This window comes from Cuculus canorus, chromosome 3 (assembly GCF_017976375.1).
Source record: "Cuculus canorus isolate bCucCan1 chromosome 3, bCucCan1.pri, whole genome shotgun sequence".
Classification (NCBI taxonomy): domain Eukaryota; kingdom Metazoa; phylum Chordata; class Aves; order Cuculiformes; family Cuculidae; genus Cuculus; species Cuculus canorus.
In genome coordinates, this window is record NC_071403.1 from 87,952,372 (window position 1) to 87,974,599 (window position 22,228).

Sequence of the window (22,228 nt, forward strand, 5' to 3'; positions counted from 1 at the left end):
CCAGACAGAAGAAGCATTTCTGCTTTGCAAAGATAGGTTTTCATCAGGGTGTAGGTTTTTAACACAATAGTAGGAGTTACTGTTTTGGTTTACTTCTCCGACTCACACCAGAGAACGTCCAGATCCAACTCTTTGTCCAATGTAATAGTCATGCACACTCTTTCATTTTCTCACATACATTCACAGCTGAAAGATCACACAAGCCCCAGTGACATCTAAGATTGTGCAGGTGCAAAAGCAATATGACAAACAAATCTGTTCTTTAACCACCCACCTCATTTTCAAGCTGACAGATAAATCAGAGAATAAACTAGTTTGCACAAGACTGAATCTTGCACAGAAAAGTAAGGGCAGTGCAGCAATGTCAGCTTCAGGGTTTGAGTAAGGTATTTCAAGGCTTCTGCTTCATTACCTAGAGGATTTTCATAGTTTGCCTTTGCATGTGTCCTACCTGTCCACCTCTGGTGAATGAGGGGAGGAAAACAAGGGGACGAAGCAAGATACAAGCAAGTCATGTTCAGCATCTGGATTTTCTTTTCAGTCAGTCCTACTTTTAAAGAGAGAGTTTGTTTCAAGCCTTATTCACTGTCGCACTGAGTTTTGCTTGCAGTGAGGGTCAAAGGTAAGCTTCCTGCATCTTTCTCTTCTTTCTTACTGGAAGAAAACTGCAGTACTAGGTCTGAATATACCTGACATTGGCAGCTGGGCACTTAGGCAGTGAGTGAGCGTTTAGAAAAACTTGCTGCACATCTCAAAGACTTTCATTTCATTTCTCGACCTTGTGCGTCTCCACAAGTAGATGGGCAGCATGTCATCTCTTTTCTCCATTTGTCCCCGCACTCCCACCAAAAAGGTACTGCAGCAGCCTTTAGCAGCCCAAACCCCAAAATGTATGCGAGGAATAAGAAGTTATCTCACCACAACCAGTGACGCTGCTGGTATAGCAGAGGCATGGCATGAAGGCAGAATATGTGCTGTCCAGAAGCCTGGCCACAGCTCCTCTAAACCAGGCTAGAGATTTCTGGTTAGTAGCAAAGACGAACTGGGAAATTACTCACATTTACTGTGAGTAAATGGTGGTGTCTTTCTCCTAGCAAAAAGCTAACTAAAAACCATACTGTGAAAATGAACAATTTTGGTTTGTTTGTTTGTTTGTTGTTATTTTGAGAAGGAGCCATTTAACACTGCCAACTACTGTCAGAAAATAAATGTAATAAGAAAAATTACGGAGGAGAATTTATTTCCCTGGGATTAGCACCTTGGAAATTCCAGGTGTCTGAAAGGCAGGTACCATTCTGCAAGGCAGAAGGGAGGCATGGGATTTTACACATGCTTGTGCTATTCCCTTATGGATACTTAATTTTTGTGGGTTTTTTTTTCAGATGGTTTTCTTTAACCCAAAATACAGTGCTTTGCTTAATAGGCTACTGTCAACCAAAACTCTCTGTTGTGCAGTACCTGCTATCAGAAAATCCTTTTGGTTGTTCCCAAGGCACTCACATCACTACACTTCCTTCCTTGATTTTTCCTTTATTTTAAACTCAGTTGTGATTTTCAGTTACTGTGGACCCAAAGCAACCCTTTAGAACCCGACTGATGAAAAAAATCATGACAGGCAATTAAAGATCGTGACAGGATATGTTGTGGTCACTTGCAGGATCCAACTCTGTTTGAGTTACCCTAGCCTTCAGCAGAGCTTCTTTGTGTAATGGAGAAGGAGTGTGACATTATTATCACTCTCTATCCTTGAGACAGGGGACACATTTGTATCCACCCTGTGGGGAATCTTTGGACGGTACTTCTGGACTAGGTTGCTTGCACCAGATTTGTTGTTTTGGGGAACCTAAGCTGTTTGTCTCAGCACTGTGAAGTGGTGCAGCTTTATGTGCAGAGCCCAGAAATGATCAAGCTTTTATTACACCACTGGCATTTTGATTTTAAGGCGAAAGACACACTCCAAATGCTTAAGCAGTGGCCAATGCTTACAATTTGCTGTTGTCCAAGAAGCTTCCGTATTTACTGGTAGCAACAGCAGTGTACTCAGCACTGCAGCTGGAGATGGGGTCTGTTGGAGCTGGCTGCTGGCAGACACAGAAAAGAATGCAGACATCACTTGTTACACCCTTCAGCATTAAAAGGCTGCAATTAACCCCCCTTTTCCCAATAAACTTTGTGTAAGCTTGAGAGGATGAGCTGGCATTAAAGCATGGCGTTTGTATTGGTACACAGAACAAAAGCAGAGATTTTCCCTCGCACTATTTTGTTACCTGTTTATTGAATGTTTCTGTAGCTCTGCTGGGTAAAATGGAGCCTGCACTTTTTTTGCTTGATCTCTTCAGGGGCAAATATACTGAGCCATTGATTAGGTTATTTTAGGGTCATGGCATGGTACAATTGCTTGCTGTTATTCTGGCAGTCATTTATCACAAGCCAGTTATGCATGTTTTATAAAACTCTTCAAAAAACACAGCTACCTGAGAACACTTTAGACAGCATGTTTCAGATGTGCCTTTGTGCACAAGTTGTTTGTGCCTCAGTAGCAGCCAAAAAGCCATTCAGATGTGTTGGTTGCTATAGTAATTACTTTCCTTGGGAGCTAAAATAATAGCTTACAGCTCCTGCAGCTTGCTGTTGTGTAGGTTGCCTTGAACCAGAGACACTTCCATTTTGTTTTGGAGGGGGCTGGGGACTATGTTCTTATGTATGCTGAGAGACAGACTTTCCTTTCTATGCTCATGCAGCTAATTTTGAATTTAACGTTTGTAGAGGATGTGTCACAGGTCTGAAGTTCAAAAATAAAAGCAGCATATGAAATGGTAGGACAGCCTTGCGTTTGAGCTTTCTGACAGAGGTGAAGATTTGGATTTGGTTTCCATTTCTGTTACTGAAAACTGGTAGGAAAGGGACTGACAGTCATGCTGAGACTGATTGTCGGTACTGGGTGCCCTACAAAGCAGTGGGTGGGGGGCTTTCAAACGCACCTAAGCAAGTCAAGAAGGAATGGAACAAGGAGGACAGCTCTTCTTCATTCAAAATTTTTTGCACTGGTGACACTACTGGCAAAGTAACTGCTGATGGACCTGCAGATCTGCAAAGGGTAAAAGGTTTCACTGTGGGCAAAATGGCCTTTCAGAGCACTTCCACAGCTGGCAGATGCCAGCTCCCTCCTCTATCTGCAGGCACAGAACATTTCTGAGGGACATTTTAAATGGCAGTCCTGTGCGCTGTGAGACTTCCACATCATAGGGCACTGTGCAGAAGCATTTTGCAGCAGCAGGACAACCCCATGCTCTGCATGGTCATCAAGGAGGCACTAAATGGGAAGATCTGTAAGTTGTTTTGGGCTTCTAGCCTGACCAGATTTATGTGCAGTTTGCAGGTAGCTGGGCTGGCACAGTGTGGCACCTCTGGTATCTGCCTAGGAAGCAAAAGAAGAGCTAGGGGCAAGAGGCGCAAGAAGTCATCAGACTTATCTCTCTCCTGCATCAAGAAGCATCTGCGTGGCCACCAGAACTCTGACTTATGACTCACAGGGTTGACCTACATAGGATCCCAGCACCACTAACAAGTACCAGTTTGGGTTTGCAGACAGAGACTAGCAAAGGGAGTAGAATATAAAAAAGACCTCAGAGAAGGGGCAGGAGGAGCTAGGATGAAAAGAGAGAGAGAAAACTCATGCAGTAAGCATTTTGCCTCTCAGTGCTGTCCTAAAAACTTTACTCTCAGATGTGTACATAGCTGGCAACTAGCAGGGAGATGCCAAAGGGAGATAAAAGAATTGCATCATCTGCTAAAGGCTGCAAACACAAAGAGTTCCTGTCTGAGTAACAGCAGCAAGCAAAGATGCAGGAAGGGAGGGTGTTTGAGAAAACCACAGGACAAAACTGGGCCTTCAGACTTGATAGTGTTGTGCTTGGTTTGCAGACAGCGAGTGGTAAGAACTTGTTTCATACAGGTAGATGTGCAGATCCCCTTCCAACGTAGGGGATAGCATGCACACAGGTTTTGTGCCTACACAGCTTTGCTGCTGAAGTGTAATGCTTTACCAACAGAGTTAAAGCAGCCAAGCAGGCAGTTACATGAGCATCCCCTTTCTCCACGGACAATGCTGGATAAAGGTCCCTTTGGCATCCCTGCATGTTTCACTATAAGGCCTGTAACTAACAACACTGGGACAAATACAGTCAGGCGAATTTTACAGAGGGATAGCCCTGGAAAGCCAAGAGTGATGCTGCCCTTGCAGCATCCAGGGCTCCTCCAACGACCAAACCATGGCCTCTGCACTTGCCCACACACTCTGGTGCCCCGGGGAGGCACGGAGAGGCTATGCACACTGGGCAGGGGGCTCAGCCTACCCACTTGCCCCTCCAGCCCACAGCAGGCACCTTGTGCCATCTCATGGGCTTGGTGTGCCCTGGCCCTCTCCCCCTTGCAGCTGGAGGTGGCCAAGATTACTTGTTTAGTGCCTCCAAGAATAATGCCTAAAGATCATGGAAACCTCAGGGTGAGACAGGATGAGAGACTTTGTCACTAAAATTCCTGAAAAAAATTATACTGGAAATCTAGGAATGCTTCACTGCAGGGACTCATGGCTTTTTATTTCTGTATTTATTTTTTTTTTAGGATTAGAGTGACACATTTTTAATTCACAACAGTCCAATTGTGCAGGCTTCAGGTCTAAGAAGTTTTAAGTGTCCTGCATTGTTGTGATGTTTCTTTTTTTTTATTTTATCTGAGAATTTCCTATTGTATCAGAAAATTTGGCTGCATTTTCAGCCTTGGTGGATTGTGGTGTACCAAAAATCTTAAAATTGTCGCTGAGGCACTCCAGTAGGAACAATATTTAAGTTGCAAAATCCTAAATGCAAGAGGCAAAAATTATTTCTCTGGTAAGAAGCTTTACAGAACAAAAAAAAAGTAAATCGAAAGCCATAAAATATAAAATTTCACAATCAGTCCAATCTATTACCTGATTCTATAGATTATGAGCTCTCTTTCAGACATATCGTTTTGATTCACTGTGGCCAACACCTGCAGTTTTAGCTGAGTAACAACATTTATTTCTTTAACCCAAATGGACTCAGGTGTGAGTGAATCTGAACAGAAAATCTGCAGCTGTCATGAGGACTTAAAATCATAATTAAACTTGGAGCCACTTGGAGGCTGATGCTTTAAGAACCAACAAATATCACAATATTTGTGATCCTTTTGAAAGTGCACTATTATGCAAGGCTTGGCAATTCTGCTATGAGCTGAGAACGTGGCAGATCATGTCCATCAGCCCTCGCTTCTCTCTGCACACTAGAAAATCCCAGTGTCCTGCTTATTCCTTGTCATGCCCTGGACCCACAAGCCACACGCTCATGTCCAGGCCTGACAGGGAGGGGTTCGTTTACCCGTGCGGCAATCTGGAGGCCAACAAGGTCACTCTCAGGGTAGAAATCAAAAGCAATATTTATTCTGGCTTTGGCAAACATAAATAGACCAAAATACTTGGGTGCACAGCCAAGACATAGGGGTGCAACTTCCCAAAGTTACAGGAACAAATCCCACCCTGTTCAGAGCACAATCTGACCCCTGAAAGCAGCCATGGTCACTCGGATCCAATCCAGCAAGCACACCATAAGGTAACGGGAGGGAGACAGAGAGAAAGAGAGAGAAGGGAAAAGGAAAGATCCTGCATCCACGGGCCAGTGGCAGTTCCTGGGAACACGTGTTTACAGCAGCAGCTTCTTCCAGGCCGTGTGGTCCAGGCTGGTCCAATCAAAGTGAATGGGTGAGAGAGAGCATGGGAGTGAGAGTGCCGCGCTGCATCACCTCCCTGTGTTGCAGCCAGCTCTGGACCTTGAGCTCAATCAGGTGAGGGAGAGCGTGCTTAACTCCTGCACCTCCCCTCCATTGAACCTGGTGCCACAGACGACGCCCTCAGCCTATACCCAACTCCGTCCTTTGGGAGGTCTGCTGCTACACCACCTCCACTATTCGTTGCTGGTGCCACAAAATTGAACGGGCATCCTTCAGACAGAATATTTAAGGCCAAAGAAAGAAGCAAAGTCGGGCTTTACCCACCTCATGATTCTGTGTCCCCTTTTCCTGAGTTTTTCTCAGAGTGTTTTGCTATGAACATGTGCACAGCCAATGTGAACATGGATCAGTTGTGGGTACACAGTGAAGTCCATGATTTAATGGAACCAGAGAATGTATGTAGCAACCGCAGAACTCACTTTAGGCATGGCAAAAGGTAGTTTTCAAGGACAGCAAGACAACCAATGCTCTGCTGCTCATGTTCATCTACGCCAGAGCTCTGGAGAGATGAGATGAGATAGCTCTACTTGCCAAGAGAGGTCTGGGATGGCTGCTTTGAGGTGTGAATGCAGCACCTCTGTGTGGCACATCTGTATGGCACCGGTGTTGTCCACCTCTTCTGGGCTTACTGATAGAATCAGCAACTCGCCGGCAAAAGTACAAAAATTCAGAACTGCTAGTTATTTGTACTACAGCAAAACACAGCCCGGGATGGGGGATGTGAAAATGCATTGCAAATGTCTTGAGAAACAAATGGTGTCTAGTATTTATGCAGAGAAAGGTGATCTAAACCAGAGAGAGGAAGTTCTGACTAGACAGATATGCTACACTGTCCATCCAGAAATGATGCTGATAACCAAAACAACGATGAAAGTGAAAAACCAACCACCACTACCCATGTCCCTGGGGTGCCATACCTGGGTAACAGCAAGACACTGGGATTTTCTCTCTGTTGTGGCTGCACTAGCACAAGCAGTTGTAGTGGCTCTGGTCTGCTGTGTACTCTGCTGCACATAGGTCGGAAAATACCACAGATGAACCCTGAGATTTCCTTTTTGTCCTTTAACAGAGGAAAACACCGTGCTGTAAATTACAAAGAAAAAGAATTAAGCATCCCAGCAAAAAACCATACATAATGGAAAATTGCCAAGATGAAAGTTTCAAATGCAAGCTGATTTTGGTCCCTGATGCCTAACTTGTTGTACTAAGGGCTTACAGCCATCAATTAATTTACTCACGGGGCTCAAGTCTCACTTGGTGCACCGGACAGGCTGTCTTTGCTTTTCTCCCACTCATGCAGAGAGCCCAGGATGTGCTCACAGCGTGCTCCTCAGCTCTTCTGCTGTAAAAGCACGACTTGTTTTCTTCTGAGGCACTTTTCACTACCATAGGAAGTGCATCACTGCTACATGAGGTGAGCAGAATGCTGTAGTCTGCTGCAGAGATAGAGGACTGAGATGGAGCCTGGTTTTGCCAGATGTATTCTTAATACTTTCAAGAGACCATTTTAAAATGTTCAAGGCTGATTTGACAGTAATGTCAGTTTTATTTGCACTCAGTTTCTGAAAACGACTCTGAGGTTGTCAGCTCAGGCGTAAGAACATGAGGAAAAAATGGTGAGGGGCTGTAAGCACCTGATTTAAGTGACTTGCCCAGTATTATATGGGTCTGAGGAGAAAGAAAGTATGTCATCACTTTCAAAACTCATGCTTGTGTGCGTGTTTCTGTGCTCTGACTCTCTGTATACAGAGCAATGGTTATCAACTCAAGCACTTCAAAACTTTGTCACAACATCCAAAAGAAAACCGGAGTATTGGCTTGTGAGATTTTACAGATTGTGTACATAACTGAATACAGTTGGTTGCTCCTGGTACGGGAGCACTTAAGAAATCATGTGTTTTTTCAGTTGCAATGAAAGGAATTAAAATCGCTCTTTCAGAAGTACTGACTAGACAGAGTTTACTTAGAGAATTAAACTTGAGCCACTTGGAGGCTGAATGCTTAAGAACCAACAATATCACAATATTTGTGATTCCTTTTGAAAGTGCACTATTATGCAAGGCTTGGCAATGTCTGCTATGTAAGGTAATGATCTTTAAGGTCTTACGGGTGAGTGGATCTGACCTCTACCACAACAGTTTATCAACCCAAGTCGCACACCAATTTAGGTATTCAAGACTCCTTTCAAACATGCTAAGCAATCATAATTTCTCTGACAATAACTAGTGTATTGCATGCTCATTACTTCTGGGTTTTGGCGTTCAGAAGTCTTGTAAAAAAAGGAACAAACCCCCTGCACATTCATGCCTCAGATGTAGACATAATGAACATCAATGTAACTATCCTTCACAATTGCTACAAGCCAGACTTCATATTCAAACTCCATGCTACCTGTTGCATGTAGTTTTGTGGTTCCACTGTCAGCACGCTCCTGAGTTTCCAGTAAAAAGGGGTGAGTGAAAATGATTAATGTGGAAAGTCACACTAAACAGCACTGTTTGAAGGGGAGGGCCATAAGCCAAGACGTTTTCTTGATTTCAGTCTTGACTGAGGCTTCTGCAGTTTGCGTGCCCTCAGCTGCAACCTGCTTGTGTCCACAGCAGAACACAACATGCTAGAAGGGAGGAACTGTGGCTAACAGCCCTCATGGCAGTTTGTTGGGAAAAGGGCTCACATTTTTCCCCACAAGCTCGCCTGTCTGCTTATGATTTCTTACTCAAGATGCCAGGAAGTCCCTGGCATTAGGACTTCCATCAATTGTGTATGTGAAAACATGGGGGCAAGACCTAATGACATCACATCATCAAACAAAGGATCGCTATAGGACAAACATTTATGGAAGAGAGAAGCTATAAGTGCGGGAAGGGAGGAGAGTAAGCCGAGACCTAAAAGCCAGCATAAGGCTGTTAAACAGAAAGGATATGGAAGCGGGCTTCAGACTCAAAAGATCCTTAAACTGCTGACCACTGAAACTGGAAAGTATACCTGGAAAGGTTTTACCTCCATGCATCCCATTTTTTATGCGTTGCTATATGTGCTCACTGCTGGCAGGTCTGCAGTGCAAGGATGCTTTGGTACCTTTGGTCTGACCCATTTTTATGTCACCTCCTTGTTGACTCAACCAAAAAAGGTAGATCGCGTTTCAGTGTGCTACCACCCCTAACACACCTCGCAATAGTATGTGTGATGGCTTAAGGACTAATTTCACCTTACATTAGAAAGTCATATCCAGAACCAGTTTTAGTTCTCGCCTTCTTGTAACATCCCACTATGAATGTCATTACGTGATCAACTCTGTGTTAATTATTTTTTCCCTTAGACGGCCAATCGAACTAAACATTTTCCCATATTTATTCTAGCTGTCACTTGCACTGTCAAGGTATCTAAATACACTGATCTTGGCACTGGAGTGTGATATTTTAGCATGGTAAGAACATTCCTTGTTATGCTAAGATAACAGCTTAATTAATATAGTGTAAATTACAGTGAAAGATGTTAGAAACACAAGGCAGGAAAAGGACAGAAAATTGTACTGGTAACAACAATGTACTTCCAATACTATGTGCATAATTAGGTGGTTTAAATTTCTACTGTGCCTGGGGATTTTTCTTCATGTCATTGTTTTTTTGCCTGCGGGGTGGTAAGCAAATAACACTAATTGCTGTTCTTATTGGATGGTAGTGGACTGAAACCGATGACTTCTGTTTATCAGCTCCAAGTAATAAAAATTGTATGAAAAGAACTATTTTAGGCAGTATTAGCACCTTTCATCTCTCTCTCTCTTTTATACAGAAGCAGGTCTGACAAGCAACATAACAGTGAAACCCTTCTGCTGAGTCTGTTGCTCAGTGTTCAAAACTTACATAATTGGGAGGTATTTCCATATTCCCTCCCTCCTTTCATATGCACAATGCACAGACAGAAAGAATGACTGCTCTGTGCTGCCCACACTAGCTTAGTGCAGAAGCCTCAATGTCACAACTTAAATATGAAAAATATCTAAATCTCTGCTGAGGAATAATTAAATACTGCAATTAAGTAAGGAAAGCAAGGTCTGCTACCAAGTGACATTGGAGTCCATATGCTGTACAGAAGCATGCTGAAACTTGTTTCTTGCAAAACTCAGTAAATAATGAATTTGGTCAAACAGTAATTAATTTCCTCAATTTTCAGAAAGTGTGAGAAATTTAAAAATAAAAACTGGGGGAAGAGAAAGTTCAATTATTGCAGAAATTCTAATTATTGTAGTATTTCAATGCCATTTTCTGACTATAGCTCTGGTATGTTCTGTGATTTCTCAGGCTGTTATTTTTTGCAATGGTATGGTATAAATGCTTGCTAAAATTCCAGAGCTCTAGTACGTAAAACTAGTTTATTAGAAAATTCATGTGACGAATATGAATTTATGACCATATAGTAGTATTTTTAGAAATAAGTCAAATCCCAAGAAAAGTAAGTTTAATGTTCACAGATGGCACAGTTCTCATTGACTATTTGAACGTACAACAGATGTATGCACCACTTCAGCCCTATGGATTGTGTGCTCTTGAAGTTACAATGATTTTTTGTTAAAAATGAAAATTAGTATAAGAAATACTGAAAGAAAAATGTAAAATAAGAAACAGATGAAAGAGAAAACCAGAAGGTGAGAAACACAGCAAGTTAAGCTAAATCAAGTTCGGTGTGTTTGTAAATAAGACGGTTAGAGATGCAGGCTCAAATCATGGGAAGCAGAATAGGAAACTGAACCTCCTCCCAGTTCTTGGAGGAACGCCTTTACTACTGGGATTCAGGATAACAGCAAATGTGTAAACAACAAACCTTTTTGCTTTCTTTTCTAGCTTACAAGTACTACTTCAGGTCAAACAACATGTTTTGTTTGACACAAGTGCGGGGGGTTGGTTTTTTGCGCCCCATCCAAACAAGAAGAAAAGAATAACATTTATTTCGGTTGTCTTCTGCACTTCACTCTCTCTTATTAGGCTGCTCAAAAATACATGATTACAAGTGAAAAAGCAATTAATATCACAATCCTATACCCATTCTCCACTGGCGTATTTTCAGCAGGGTTCATAGTCCACTTCAGTTTAGCAGCCATGGCTAATAGAAACTAACTCAGCTGAACAGTCCCTATAAACCACCATAACATCGAGTGTCTTCCTTGCTGCAGTTCATCCATGAGCAAGCCTTCTCATGAGCAAACTGGCAAGATACAGATTAGATAGGTGGTCTGCAAGATAGGTAGAAAATTGGCTAACAGGTTGCACTCAGAGGCACACTTTACTCGGCTCTTAGCCGGCACAGGTGGGGTTCCTCGGGACTGACACTGGGCCCCACGCTGTTCATCTTCACAAATGAGCAGATGAGGAGATTGAAATACTTCTCCAAGTTGGCTGATGATACTAAACTGGGTGGCGAGGTGGTTCGCATGAGAAAGGAAGGCTATCATATGGAGAGACCTAGACAGGCTGGAAGAGTGGGCTCCCTAGGGGCTCGGTGCTTGGCTACCTGGGGGGCTGGATTTTGCGGGGCTGCCCCACGAGCGTCCCGCAGCGTCCCCCTCTGTCCCCCTTCCCCCGCCCACCGGGGCCGCTACCCGCGGCGGAAGACAAAGGCGACAGTAAAGGAAGGGGCGCCGCCACCGGGCCGGGTCTGGGGGGGGCCAGGCGCGGCCCGCCCCTCTGCACGCGCTCGGCCCCCGAGGGGACGGGGCGGGGCGGCGCGCGGCACAGCTCGCTCGGGCTGCCAATCGCACCTCAGGACGTGTCCGTCGGGCGGGGCCGCTGGACAATCGCGGCGCGGCCCCCTCCAGCCCCGGCCAATCGCGGCGCGGCCCCGCCCCCACCCGGCCAATCGCGGCCGCCATCGGGGGGCGGGGTGCGCAGAGCACAGAGTATCCTTCGGCCTTCGACGCCGCGATCGGCGGTCGCTTTCTCCGCCCGCTCTCCGCCCTTCCCGCGGCCATGTCGTCGCCGTCTTCCGGAGAGCGGTACGAGGAGGAGGAGGAGGAGGAGGAAGAGGAGGACGGCGCACGACGAGACCCAGGCCAAGCGGCTGAAGCCCAGCGTCGCCGCCGCAGCCGAGGAAGGCGAAATCGAGTACAGCGGCGCGGAGGAGAGCGAGACCCGTCGGGAGAAGGCGCCTGCGCCGCGCGGAGGGGGCTTCGCGGGGGGGGGTGAGCGGAGTCAGGGTCCCGCGCTGGGGAGGGGAAGGGGGAAGGGTGAGGACGGTGCGGTGAGAGCGGGGCCGCCGGTCCCGGGCCGGAGCGCTCCTCCGGCGCCGTGTCCACGGGGCCTGGATCCTGTCCGTGCCGGTCCCGTGGGGGCGGGGGAGTGTTCCAATGAAACGCAGCGCAGCCGGGAAGGCGCCCTGTGCCGGTACCTTTGTGCCCGGCAGCGCCCGGCGACGGGGCTACTCGTAAACATCCTCCCCCGAATCCGGTCGCGATTCTCTCCGCCGCCCTGTGCCTCACGCCGCCTCGCCGGGCGCTTCCCCGCGGACACCATATTCGTCATGAATCGGTGCGCACCGTTTGGGAGAGCCCTTGTCCCGGGCCTTGGAACCGACTGTTCTTTAGGCGTCTGCTGTTTTCTTAGCGAGCTAATTGTAACCTTTTTTCTTGTTGTGGCTTTTTCTGTTTCTTACTGGAAAAAGTTCGTTTAATGCAGGCATTCATTATTTCATGATTTGCTAAAATTAATTTACCTAGCGCCGGGATGAATCAATGAGACCACATTTGCTGTTTCCATCTCTCCATCAGTTAAACCTCTTGGTGGAAAGGGTACCTGCTTAAATTAGCACACGAACTCCCCAATAAGCAGAAACAAAGATACATCCTTGGAGAGAACTATTTTAGTTCTGTGGTTTCTTGTGGCAGAATATCGTCTCTGAGCCGGTCAAGGCTTAGCAACGTGCTCTGTCTGAAAGGCCAGTTCTGAATGGTCCATATGCTGACTTAAGTTATCTTGAAATTTTGTCATGTAGGAGGGCTGGACGTCACACAGTGTTTGAAGTAGGAATAGGATACTACTCCTGCCCTTTCCTCTTTTCTGCAGCATTTTATGAAATCAGCTAGTTCTTTGCCCTCTTTTTCCTTCATTCTGGCTCTGATTGTCTTGGTGTTGACCTCAGGGTAGGACACACCATCCTGCCCCTTTAGGTAACAGGGGCATGGAGTATGTCTGTGGCTTTACACTTGCATTTCACAAATGGCCTGGTCTAGGGAGTAAAGAGGCAAAACAAATGTGCAGCAAGTGGAGAACGTCAAGGTTTTTAGGCAGCTTGTTGTGTCAGTTGTGGTGTGTCTCAAGGAAGTGTTTGGTCACTGGCTCTGATGATTTATTGTCAGAAGAGAGCAGAAAAGAATAACTGAAGATGAAGTAGGAGGAGCTATCGGGAGTGGGAATTTAGAAGGAGAAAAGGGAAATGGGTGACTGGGGTAAAAAGAGTAGTAAAAGTCTGGTAGCCTTGTTGATTAATTTTCTCTCTTTTTTTTTTTTTTTCTTTTTCCTAAATTGCGTCCCTGAATATTGGTGACTGGAATGGTCATATAGATTATGTGCTCTCTTTGTTTAAAAGTTATTTTGTGGTAGGACCCTGCTAGCAAGTTTGTTGTGGGTTCTTCCTGCAGGCTATGTTGATTATTATGGCATTTTCCCATGCCCTCTGGGATTGTTTCGAGTAAGTCCTTCATTGCCTCTAAAGGTTTTTTTTTTTTTTTTTTCACATGGATGCCTAGAAGTCTATATGTGAGATACCAGATAGGGAAAACCAAAGATTATTTTACTTTTCTTTTGCTGTTTCCCCACTCTTGCAGGACAGTCCTCAGCCAGAGGTGTACTCTCTCCTAATCTGTCATCTCAAGGCTGAGAGCATGGAGAGCGGGAAGCCGACTGGAATGTTGACTGGGGGAGGAGTAGGAAGCAGTCTTGTAGAAATGTTTCTGTGGGGGAGAGTATGATTTGAAGGAATAACTTTTACAGAGGCAACACTGAGTGGCGGTGAAGCCTTGGCAGAGGAGTCAGAATTGTGGTGTAGCAGAGGTCAGGACACTAGGGAATATGGATCAAAAGCTGCATTTGAGGGTGTTTTGGAGGGCATCCCCTTTCCTTGCCTTAAATGTCAGTTATATTGAATCATTTTTAAAACTTGTGTTTTCTGTAGCAATCCACCTGCCTCACTGTCTCTGACGTACCCTGTTCTTAATTAGTTCTGTGAGGTAAGGAAGATATATTATCCTTGTTCTCACAGTTGGGGAAGTGAGATGTGGTGTCTAAATAATGAAATATGGCTACAAACTTCCGCAAGGTAAGATGGGGATATGAACTTGCAGCTTCTCAGCTTTCTGCTGTAACTTACTATGTGCGGGTATTCTTACTCTGTTCTAAATGGAAAAGCTGCTCACTCACGACTTGGCTGCTTGGTATCTGTCACAGGCAGTTGTGGTAACAGTAGCTAGATGGCAAGTAGTTCAGATCTTGACCTATTTTGCAGCAACTTGTTCATATATCCATTTATTAAGTTAAACTACATCCTAGCAATCAGCTATGGATTAAGTGGTAAATCATTCGTCCCTCCTTTGTCTTCTATCAAAAAAAGGAAACCGTTGCCTTCAGGCTAGTTCTTCTTGCAGCATCTCAGGTTGCATCTCCTGATGATGCTGTGTGTTGGGGGAGTATTGTTTTACGGTATTTTGTTTTTTAAAGGGATATTCAGATTGTGCTGAGCAGAGAGGAAAATATAATAGAATGGAGTATTTTAGGTGGAAAGGACCTACAACTGCCTGACCACTCCAGTGCAGATTCAGAATTAGCAGAAGGGGCCAGAGTACAGATATTCCTATCTGTAGCAGCTGTGATCATTGAAAAGATACAGTGCTAGGAAGAGGTATGCATTAAATAAGAGAAACAATACCCAAACTTTCACATCCAGAATGAAACCCAGCTGCCAAGTAACCTTCCAGAAAGCAGGATGTGATTAACCTTAACTCCTTCTCCTGCAAGGCCCAGCCCCCAACCAACCACCAACAACAAAAATTTCAGGATACGCAAAACTGGTATACTCTTCTACTGCCATGGACCTTAACTTTGTCTTGTTTGCTTGGTTGGTAAGACACTGTCTTACTTCGCTGCGTACTGGAAATACTGTTGTCACTGCAGAGCTACAGGAATTCCAGGTAGCACAGGGAGAAGGCATCTCCTGTACCTTTATAGGAAAGAGAAAGAATGCTCAAATCAGGCCAGTGGGATCAGCAGGGATGATGTATGATGAGGCAAATAGCTTTAAGTAGTGCCGTCATCATGTAGTACAACTGGCTGTTGAAGAGTGTGTACAAAATGCTGGATATCTGTGTTATAAAAGCCTTTTTCTCATCAGGCTATCATTATCAGGCAGAGGTGAGATTATTGGGGAGTGTGTTGTGTAGCTTCATCTTGCCTTGGTAGTGTGGTAATTTTAAGCTATCCTTGACGTCGTCTAAGGCAGTTGGATACAAATCAGTCCATAGTTAGGCATTAATGAAGTTTTGGGCACTTACATACTTAATAAGCAACTTTTTGGGCTTTCTCTCCAGTTCTGTCATACTTAAAAAAGCACTTAGGAGAGAAGTGGAGGGTTGAGAAAGTTGAGAGCGAATAAGATAATCTGAATGGTGAGAAATAAAATAGCAGTATAATTAGGTACTTGGGGAAGAGAATTTGAAGGAGGATGGCAATCCTTTTGCCTTAAGGAGAAAAAGAGAGATGGAGGAGATAAGCAGTGAAATGGTAAAGGAGCAGATGGTCCGAAAAGGTAATACGAACTGATAGAACTGTGATGGGAAAGTGTCTGGTGAAAGCATAAAGGACACATTCATGTTTGAAACAGTTGGTGAAAAATTCCTCTAATCTGGAAATGATGAGCAAGAGAGACATCATTCTAGAGCCCGTGATGACTTTCTTCTTTCTGAATGGCAAATTATAATTTGTTAGCAAGAAGCCAGTAATGTACTTTAAATGTTGTCTAGGGCTTATGCAGTCCACCAAAGAATAGGTGTTAAAATGCTACAGGACTTCTTTTAAGCTGCTTCCATTGCAGTCTTGGGTGTATGAAGTAACTTTTTTGTGCTTCACCTGCTTGATTATGTCAACACTTACCTTGTCCCTCAGCTGTATACAGAAGCTCAGTTTCAATGTTAAGCATTTTATGTTCCTAGCTTGTTTCTTGAGGGATGCCTTCTCTGCCCTTGTTACTCATCTTGAGTCCCTAGAAAGGAAATCTGTTTAATAATTGCATTTAATCTATTTAATAATTGCATTTTCTGTCCAGCTAATGATCTTCAAGAAACTGCTATTGAGTTTTCAAAATCTGTAAGCTGTATATATGAATAGATAGAGCAGTAGTGTTGGGTAGGTCTGTTCTTCTGGCTTTGGTGGAGTGCAAGTGTCACGTTGGGGTTTTGCATAGGGCTTTTGTGCTGCTGTGGCAATTGGAGTTACTGAAAGGCTCCTTTGTAAGCAGAGAAATACTGCTGGCAATTAATCTGTATGTGAGCAGGAGCTTTGATGTAACCTTGTCTGTGTGACAACTGTAGCATGTGTTTTCATAGTGGCTGTGTATTTTTAATCTCTGTGAAGAAATTATGGCAGTGGTTTTGATGTGTTGTATACGTTAGCTGTGGTGATGCTTTAACACTTGCAGCCACTTTTGATTTTTTCATGTGGTCTAGTGGTTTCGTTTTCTCCTTCCTTCTTTTAGAAGAAATTCGGGGATCATTCTGGATTTGCGTGGAACTGCAGCTTGGTAGCTGCAAAACGTGTTTGATGATAATATGCATGTCCGCCCCTTGTGAAGACTTTTTTTGCACTCAAACATATGCCTGTGGCACATGTTCATGTCTTTCACCAAATGTGCTATGAATGTTAGTTAACAGTTTCTTGGCTCAGGACTCACACTAAGTTCTTGTGCTGCTGTTTACTGCTGCTGGTTAGAAACCATTTTGGGTAGAGCAGAGACCCTCCGATTTGGTCATTTATAACCTTGGTGGTTTTGTTTGTATAGATAAGTCCTTAATTTCATGGCAAGTGACTGAGATTTCACTGTTTCTTGGGGCTGTTTTGTTTTTTTAGATTTATTGTTTATTCTGTGCTTCTTGAGCTGCTGTGCAAGTTGCTACAACAGCAGCGGTGTTAGGAATTGATTCGTGCTAATCTCCTACTATACAACACCCTACTAAAGGATGCTTTCTGTGTGATGTTATGGGAGATGGAAATTTGGCTTGGAAAGCCAAGTGTTGCTTTAACTACAAAAGAAAGCTAAAATTTATTTTGCTCATGGTTCTGAGAATAAATCTAGTTGCAGGAATGCGGAGACCTGAATGTGTGCATATAACTCATGTATAATGGATTTGAAGATGCAAGTATAGAAGTCTTAACTTTTGAGTGAGTTTATACTGTTAGAAGGATATATATCTTCAGTAGGCAAGCTTAATTTGACTGCTAATAAATAAAAATTCAAAGGGGTATGTGTGACAAAGGAACATGAAGAAATTGGAAGATTTGACTGGGGAGGGAGACAGAAATACCATTCTGTTATGATCCACTCTCTGAAATGCTTAACTTGCTGTGTGGGGGTGCTTATTCAGTAATGTAGCTCTTCATAGTCAGTCTGCTTCAGCAAGAAAATAATTGCTTGTATTTGCCATCTTATTAGACAGATATTTTTAGGTGAGATTTCTTGAATGCATTAAAGAAAATAAACTAAAAGATCCCCTAGCATTATCTGGGATCTTAATATAGTAACAAGCATGCAGGGCAATGAATAATGGATTTAATTTATGATTGTTCTGTGGACTGCAAATAAAGATGCCTGCTTTATTAACACCTTAGAGTATTAGACTCTGTAGGAAAAAATGATAATTATTGTTTTCTTAGGTGCTTCTTTCGGCTTTAAAAAGCATGTATGTGGGTAAAGAACATAAGCTAAAAATAAAAACCTCTGTGTAGTTCTGTTCTTTCTGCAATTGCGTAAGTATTTGCAGTTCAAAGTATTAACCTTTGTGACTTCTTTGATCGCTGCTATCTCTGTAGACCTCAGGTGATTAATTCAGGATATATGCTATCTTATGAAAATATCACTAGTGGTGTTTTCCCACAATTGTCACAGCTTGTCTCGAAAGAAATGTGTTACCACTTCAAATGCTTTCATATTGCAAATGAATAAAATGTAAGCTAAACTTAAAAACCTTACACATCAGATTGTTTGATTAAGTCTGAAGTGCTGGGTTTTTTTATTCAAATGGAATGGTCAAATCCTAGTTTTGGTAAAAAATACATATTTGTTTTAGGAGGTCTGTATATGGAACACAGAGATTAAACAAGACTTATTTGTAGTTGCCTGGAATGTGCTTTTTCCTTGAATCTGTTGTTCAGATAGGGAAGAGAAGAATTGCCTGTAGCAGTAGCAGCAATTGTTGTGGTTACTTAATTGCTGACTTTGTGCTCCAAATGAGAATCTCTCTCTGGTTCCGGAAGATGCTATACTGCTTGCAGAAAAGTGAAAAATCAATGAGACTTGATTTGTTAGATCAAACATGTTGACAGAGCTGCTCGGTTTGCATACATCAGCTTTACACTACTGTTAAACATATGAAATTCGGATGCTGTAATTACAGTATGCTTTTATTTTCGCTAATCTTTTGTTATCTCTCATTATTGGTTTACATAGTTTCATTCTTTTTTTTTTTTTTCCCCATGTCTCAGAATATGTAAATTTCATCCCTGCTTCAGGCTTTGTATGGAAACATGAGCTGATTTCAACTGAAATTCGTCAGTCACATGAAATGGAGACTGCCTGAAGTCCTGAAGTAGCTCTGAAAAATGTTCACAGAATCTTCATGATTCTTTGTGCTAACGTATGACAGCTGAATCTATTAATGGTAGTCAACCTTGGGGTGAAAAGAGATGCCCATCTGTACAGAAATTGAGAGTTGTAAAAAACATGTATGAAGAGTGTTCAGAATTAGAAGGAAGGTTGGTTTTGTTTCAAGTATCGTACAGAGCTGGCATTTTCTTCCATTGTTGGGGACAGCTCTGCATGCATTATAAAAATAATCAATTTTGGTTCAGTTTACTGATGGCCCTTGTTTGTTCTCGCCTTTTTATACTCTTCCCTACCCCCCTCCCCGCCTCAACAGATATTGGCATAAACAAACAAGAAAAGTGTCAGAAATATTTTAGCTATTGTGCATGTCCAAGTATTTTTTTATGCTTTTAACAGATAGGCTGGGAGACCTCAATCTTGCCTGTGGAAACACATTAATTAAATCTGCAAAGCATTTTATTTTAAGGAGATTACAGCAACTGTACATGGCAATTTGTTTGGAAATAAAAGTTAAATTATTTGAAGTATTCGTGGATTTTACATTTGGATGGCTTTTCTAGACCCAGTGTAGTGTCTGCCAAATACTTAATTTCAGTTGGTGATAGCAGTATGCCTTGTTCTGTGTTGAATTTTAAAATCTCATTTTGTTGCTAGGATGCTGGAGGAAGTCATCACAAAGTCTCTGTTTCTCCTGTTGTCCATGTCCGAGGCCTGTGCGAATCAGTTGTGGAAGCAGACCTTGTGGAAGCTCTTGAAAAGTTTGGAACCATCTGGTATGTCAAGCAGCATAAAGTCATGTCTCTGGACAAGTTGGAAGCATTATTTGAAAGTTTCTTGGACCTCTATGAATACATGATGATAGCCATTTCAAATTGAGAGCTTAGTTAATAGTAAAGCATAAAGATTTTCTATCTGTGTGAAGATTCTGTGTCTGTAAATGGCAAGTGTGGTCAAACAGAATTGCACTGTCTGTGTGCCCCAGCGCCTGCTCTCAGGCTTCAGTCGCACAGCTAGTCTTGGCCTTAATACAATGTGTGGCTTAACTGAAGTGCAGAAGAGCACAAAGGTTGGTTGTCTTGATATAAGTGAATATACCAAAAATAAGGCTGGTCCACAGAGTAGATGATGTTTTTTCCTATGTTTTCATATGGGAGGAGCTCTTGTGATATGGTAGGACCTTCAGAGTGAGATAGTTCTTCAGAAAAAAAACCAACCCCTTCGAAGGTCATATAGCCTGAAGATTTCTCATCTGTGAGCAAAATAGTAATGATGAATGAGTAGAGCCAGCTTATTCCGAGTTTTGAGTGCTGCTTTTTGAACACATGCATTTATTTTCAAGTAAATGCATGTATTGAAATCAAATAAGGTTTTGTAAATAGTACTGTAGTATTTTTTACTGCCTTAATATTCAAATAATTGAATTATACTTGTACCAGTATCTTAAAATAAGTAAATAAAGTGAGCACAAGCATATTCAGGAATACAAATAGGTACATTTTAGCCTGAGAGTTTTACTCTTCAAAAACTTAGCCAGCTGACAAACCTTCTTGAGTTTGTCTATGTCTGAATTTGGTTATCAAGAAAACCTCTGTTTATTTTCTAAAGTAGCTTTATGTCAAAAGTAGTATTTTAAATTTCTTAGCAACAGTAAAGATGTTTAATGTATCAGCTTTGAATGTGTTTTATAATTTGCATTTACTTTGATCTTTTACCTCATCAATGGCTTTAGCAAGTTTTTTTTTTAATATTGTAGTTCTAGTAAGTTAGTAAATGATTAATTGTTTGTTGTATTGCTTGAATGTTTCTATACATTAAACTTTTTTTTCAGGAAAACTGTTTATTACTTCTATTATTATAGCTGCATTTCTGGTTTGTGCAGTGCTTTAGGAATGTGTTGACTGGGTTTGGGAAGTGTGAGCAGAGGGATCTACCTTCCTTCTGTGTCTTGTTAAGGGTAGTTTAGAGGAAACATATGTGACAGTTACAGGACTTTGGAAGTTGTTTTGTGTAAGTGTATAGGAGAACTTACTGTAATGTCTTTCTCCCCAGCTACGTCATGATGATGCCATTTAAGCGCCAGGCTCTGGTAGAGTTGTGAAAACATAGAAAGTGCAAAGAAATGTGTCACGTTTGCAGCAGATGAACCTGTATACATTGCTGGACAGCAAGCCTTCTTCAACTACTCAACAAGTAAGAGGATTACTCGCCCAGGGAACACTGATGACCCATCTGGTGGAAATAAAGTTCTCCTCTTGTCAATTCAGAATCCTCTCTACCCAATTACGGTGGTATGTTTCTTCTTTTTTTCCTTTTCTGTTTTTAATAAAATGAGAAAAGGGGGGGGGCAGCAACCTCTGTTACATTGTTTCGATGGTGTACTATTTGTTAAAATTGAACACTGTTAATTTGAGTTATGAATTAAACTTGCCTACCAAAGCTTTGCACCATCTTCACATAAAAAACACGTGTTCTGGAAAACAGTTTTTTTGAGGCTGTTCAGCCTCATTATATGGATATTTTGCAGTACCTTTGAAGACATCAGTGGTCAGGATTTTTACGAGCTTAAGTTACTACATGCTTCTGATGTATTTCCAAATGTGTTGCCGCGTCATCAGGAATGTCATTTAGTTTTTGGGCTCTGAGTGGGGTATGTTTAAAAGGCAAATAATTTTTCTAATCAGAAGGTTTATTTCATTGCAGTGCCTCATTTTTAAGTATTCTTTTTGTGGAAAGTTGAAACCTTCATTTGTTGATGATAAATTCCAGTTTAATGGACTCTTCCTCACTTTCATTTGGGCTAATGCATTTTATTTTTCAGTATTTCATAGAATCATGGAATGGTTTGGGTTGGAAGAGACCTCCAGTTCCAATCCCCCTGCCATGGGCAGGAACATCTTCCTCTAGGTCAGGGTGCTCAAACCCCCATCCACTCTGGCCTCAGATGCCTCCAGGGATGGGGAGCCTCTGGGCAACCTGTTCCAGTGGCTCACCACCCTTACAGAAAAGTCATACCATGTATTTCAAGTCATACCATGTATTCAGTTGCATCCTAATTTATTGCCATCTGTTTATGGTATTTTTAGTATTTTTTGCTAGCATTTAAGAATACATGTTTTCTCTTGCATTGAATGCTTATATTTTTCATAGATTCTATAGTACCTGTTGAATTGCACAGAAATATGTCAGGAAAAATCTGAAAAGCCTGCCTTGCAATACTGTGATAGTAGCTTAAGTTACTTGTTCTTAGCAAAATGTATAATTCGGTGTGAATCAATTGGTGTTTGAGTTCTGTGGAGCCATACAACTTAATGCAAGTGTTAAGTGTTTGTTTAATTTGTTGCATATTATGTTAGCAAATTGGTTAAAACTTAGTATTCCTGAAATTGTTTCAAGAGGTCAGTTCCATATTAGGCTTTTTGCTTCACAGTATTAAGAATATAGGTAGGTTTATGCCTGTCATTTCATTAGTGCATGAGGAATTTTCTTTTTTTGTCAGATATCTTTATAGAAAAGCATGTCAAGGTATGAGTTGCTTTTTCATCAGCGTTTAAAAATACACCTGCTT

General features: G+C 42.5%; 1 protein-coding gene across 1 annotated transcript in view; it reads left to right on the plus strand.

Annotated features, from left to right (window-relative positions):
• The first annotated feature begins 11,698 nt into the window (after positions 1-11,698).
• HNRNPLL (heterogeneous nuclear ribonucleoprotein L like) overlaps positions 11,699-22,228 on the plus strand; it is a 28,065-nt gene continuing 17,535 nt past the window's right edge. Inside the window, 5 exon segments of the mRNA XM_054062585.1 lie at positions 11,699-11,840; positions 11,842-11,978; positions 19,317-19,436; positions 20,713-20,758; positions 20,760-20,951. Coding sequence (XP_053918560.1) covers positions 11,769-11,840; positions 11,842-11,978; positions 19,317-19,436; positions 20,713-20,758; positions 20,760-20,951 — 567 coding nt within the window. The 5' untranslated portion in view covers positions 11,699-11,768.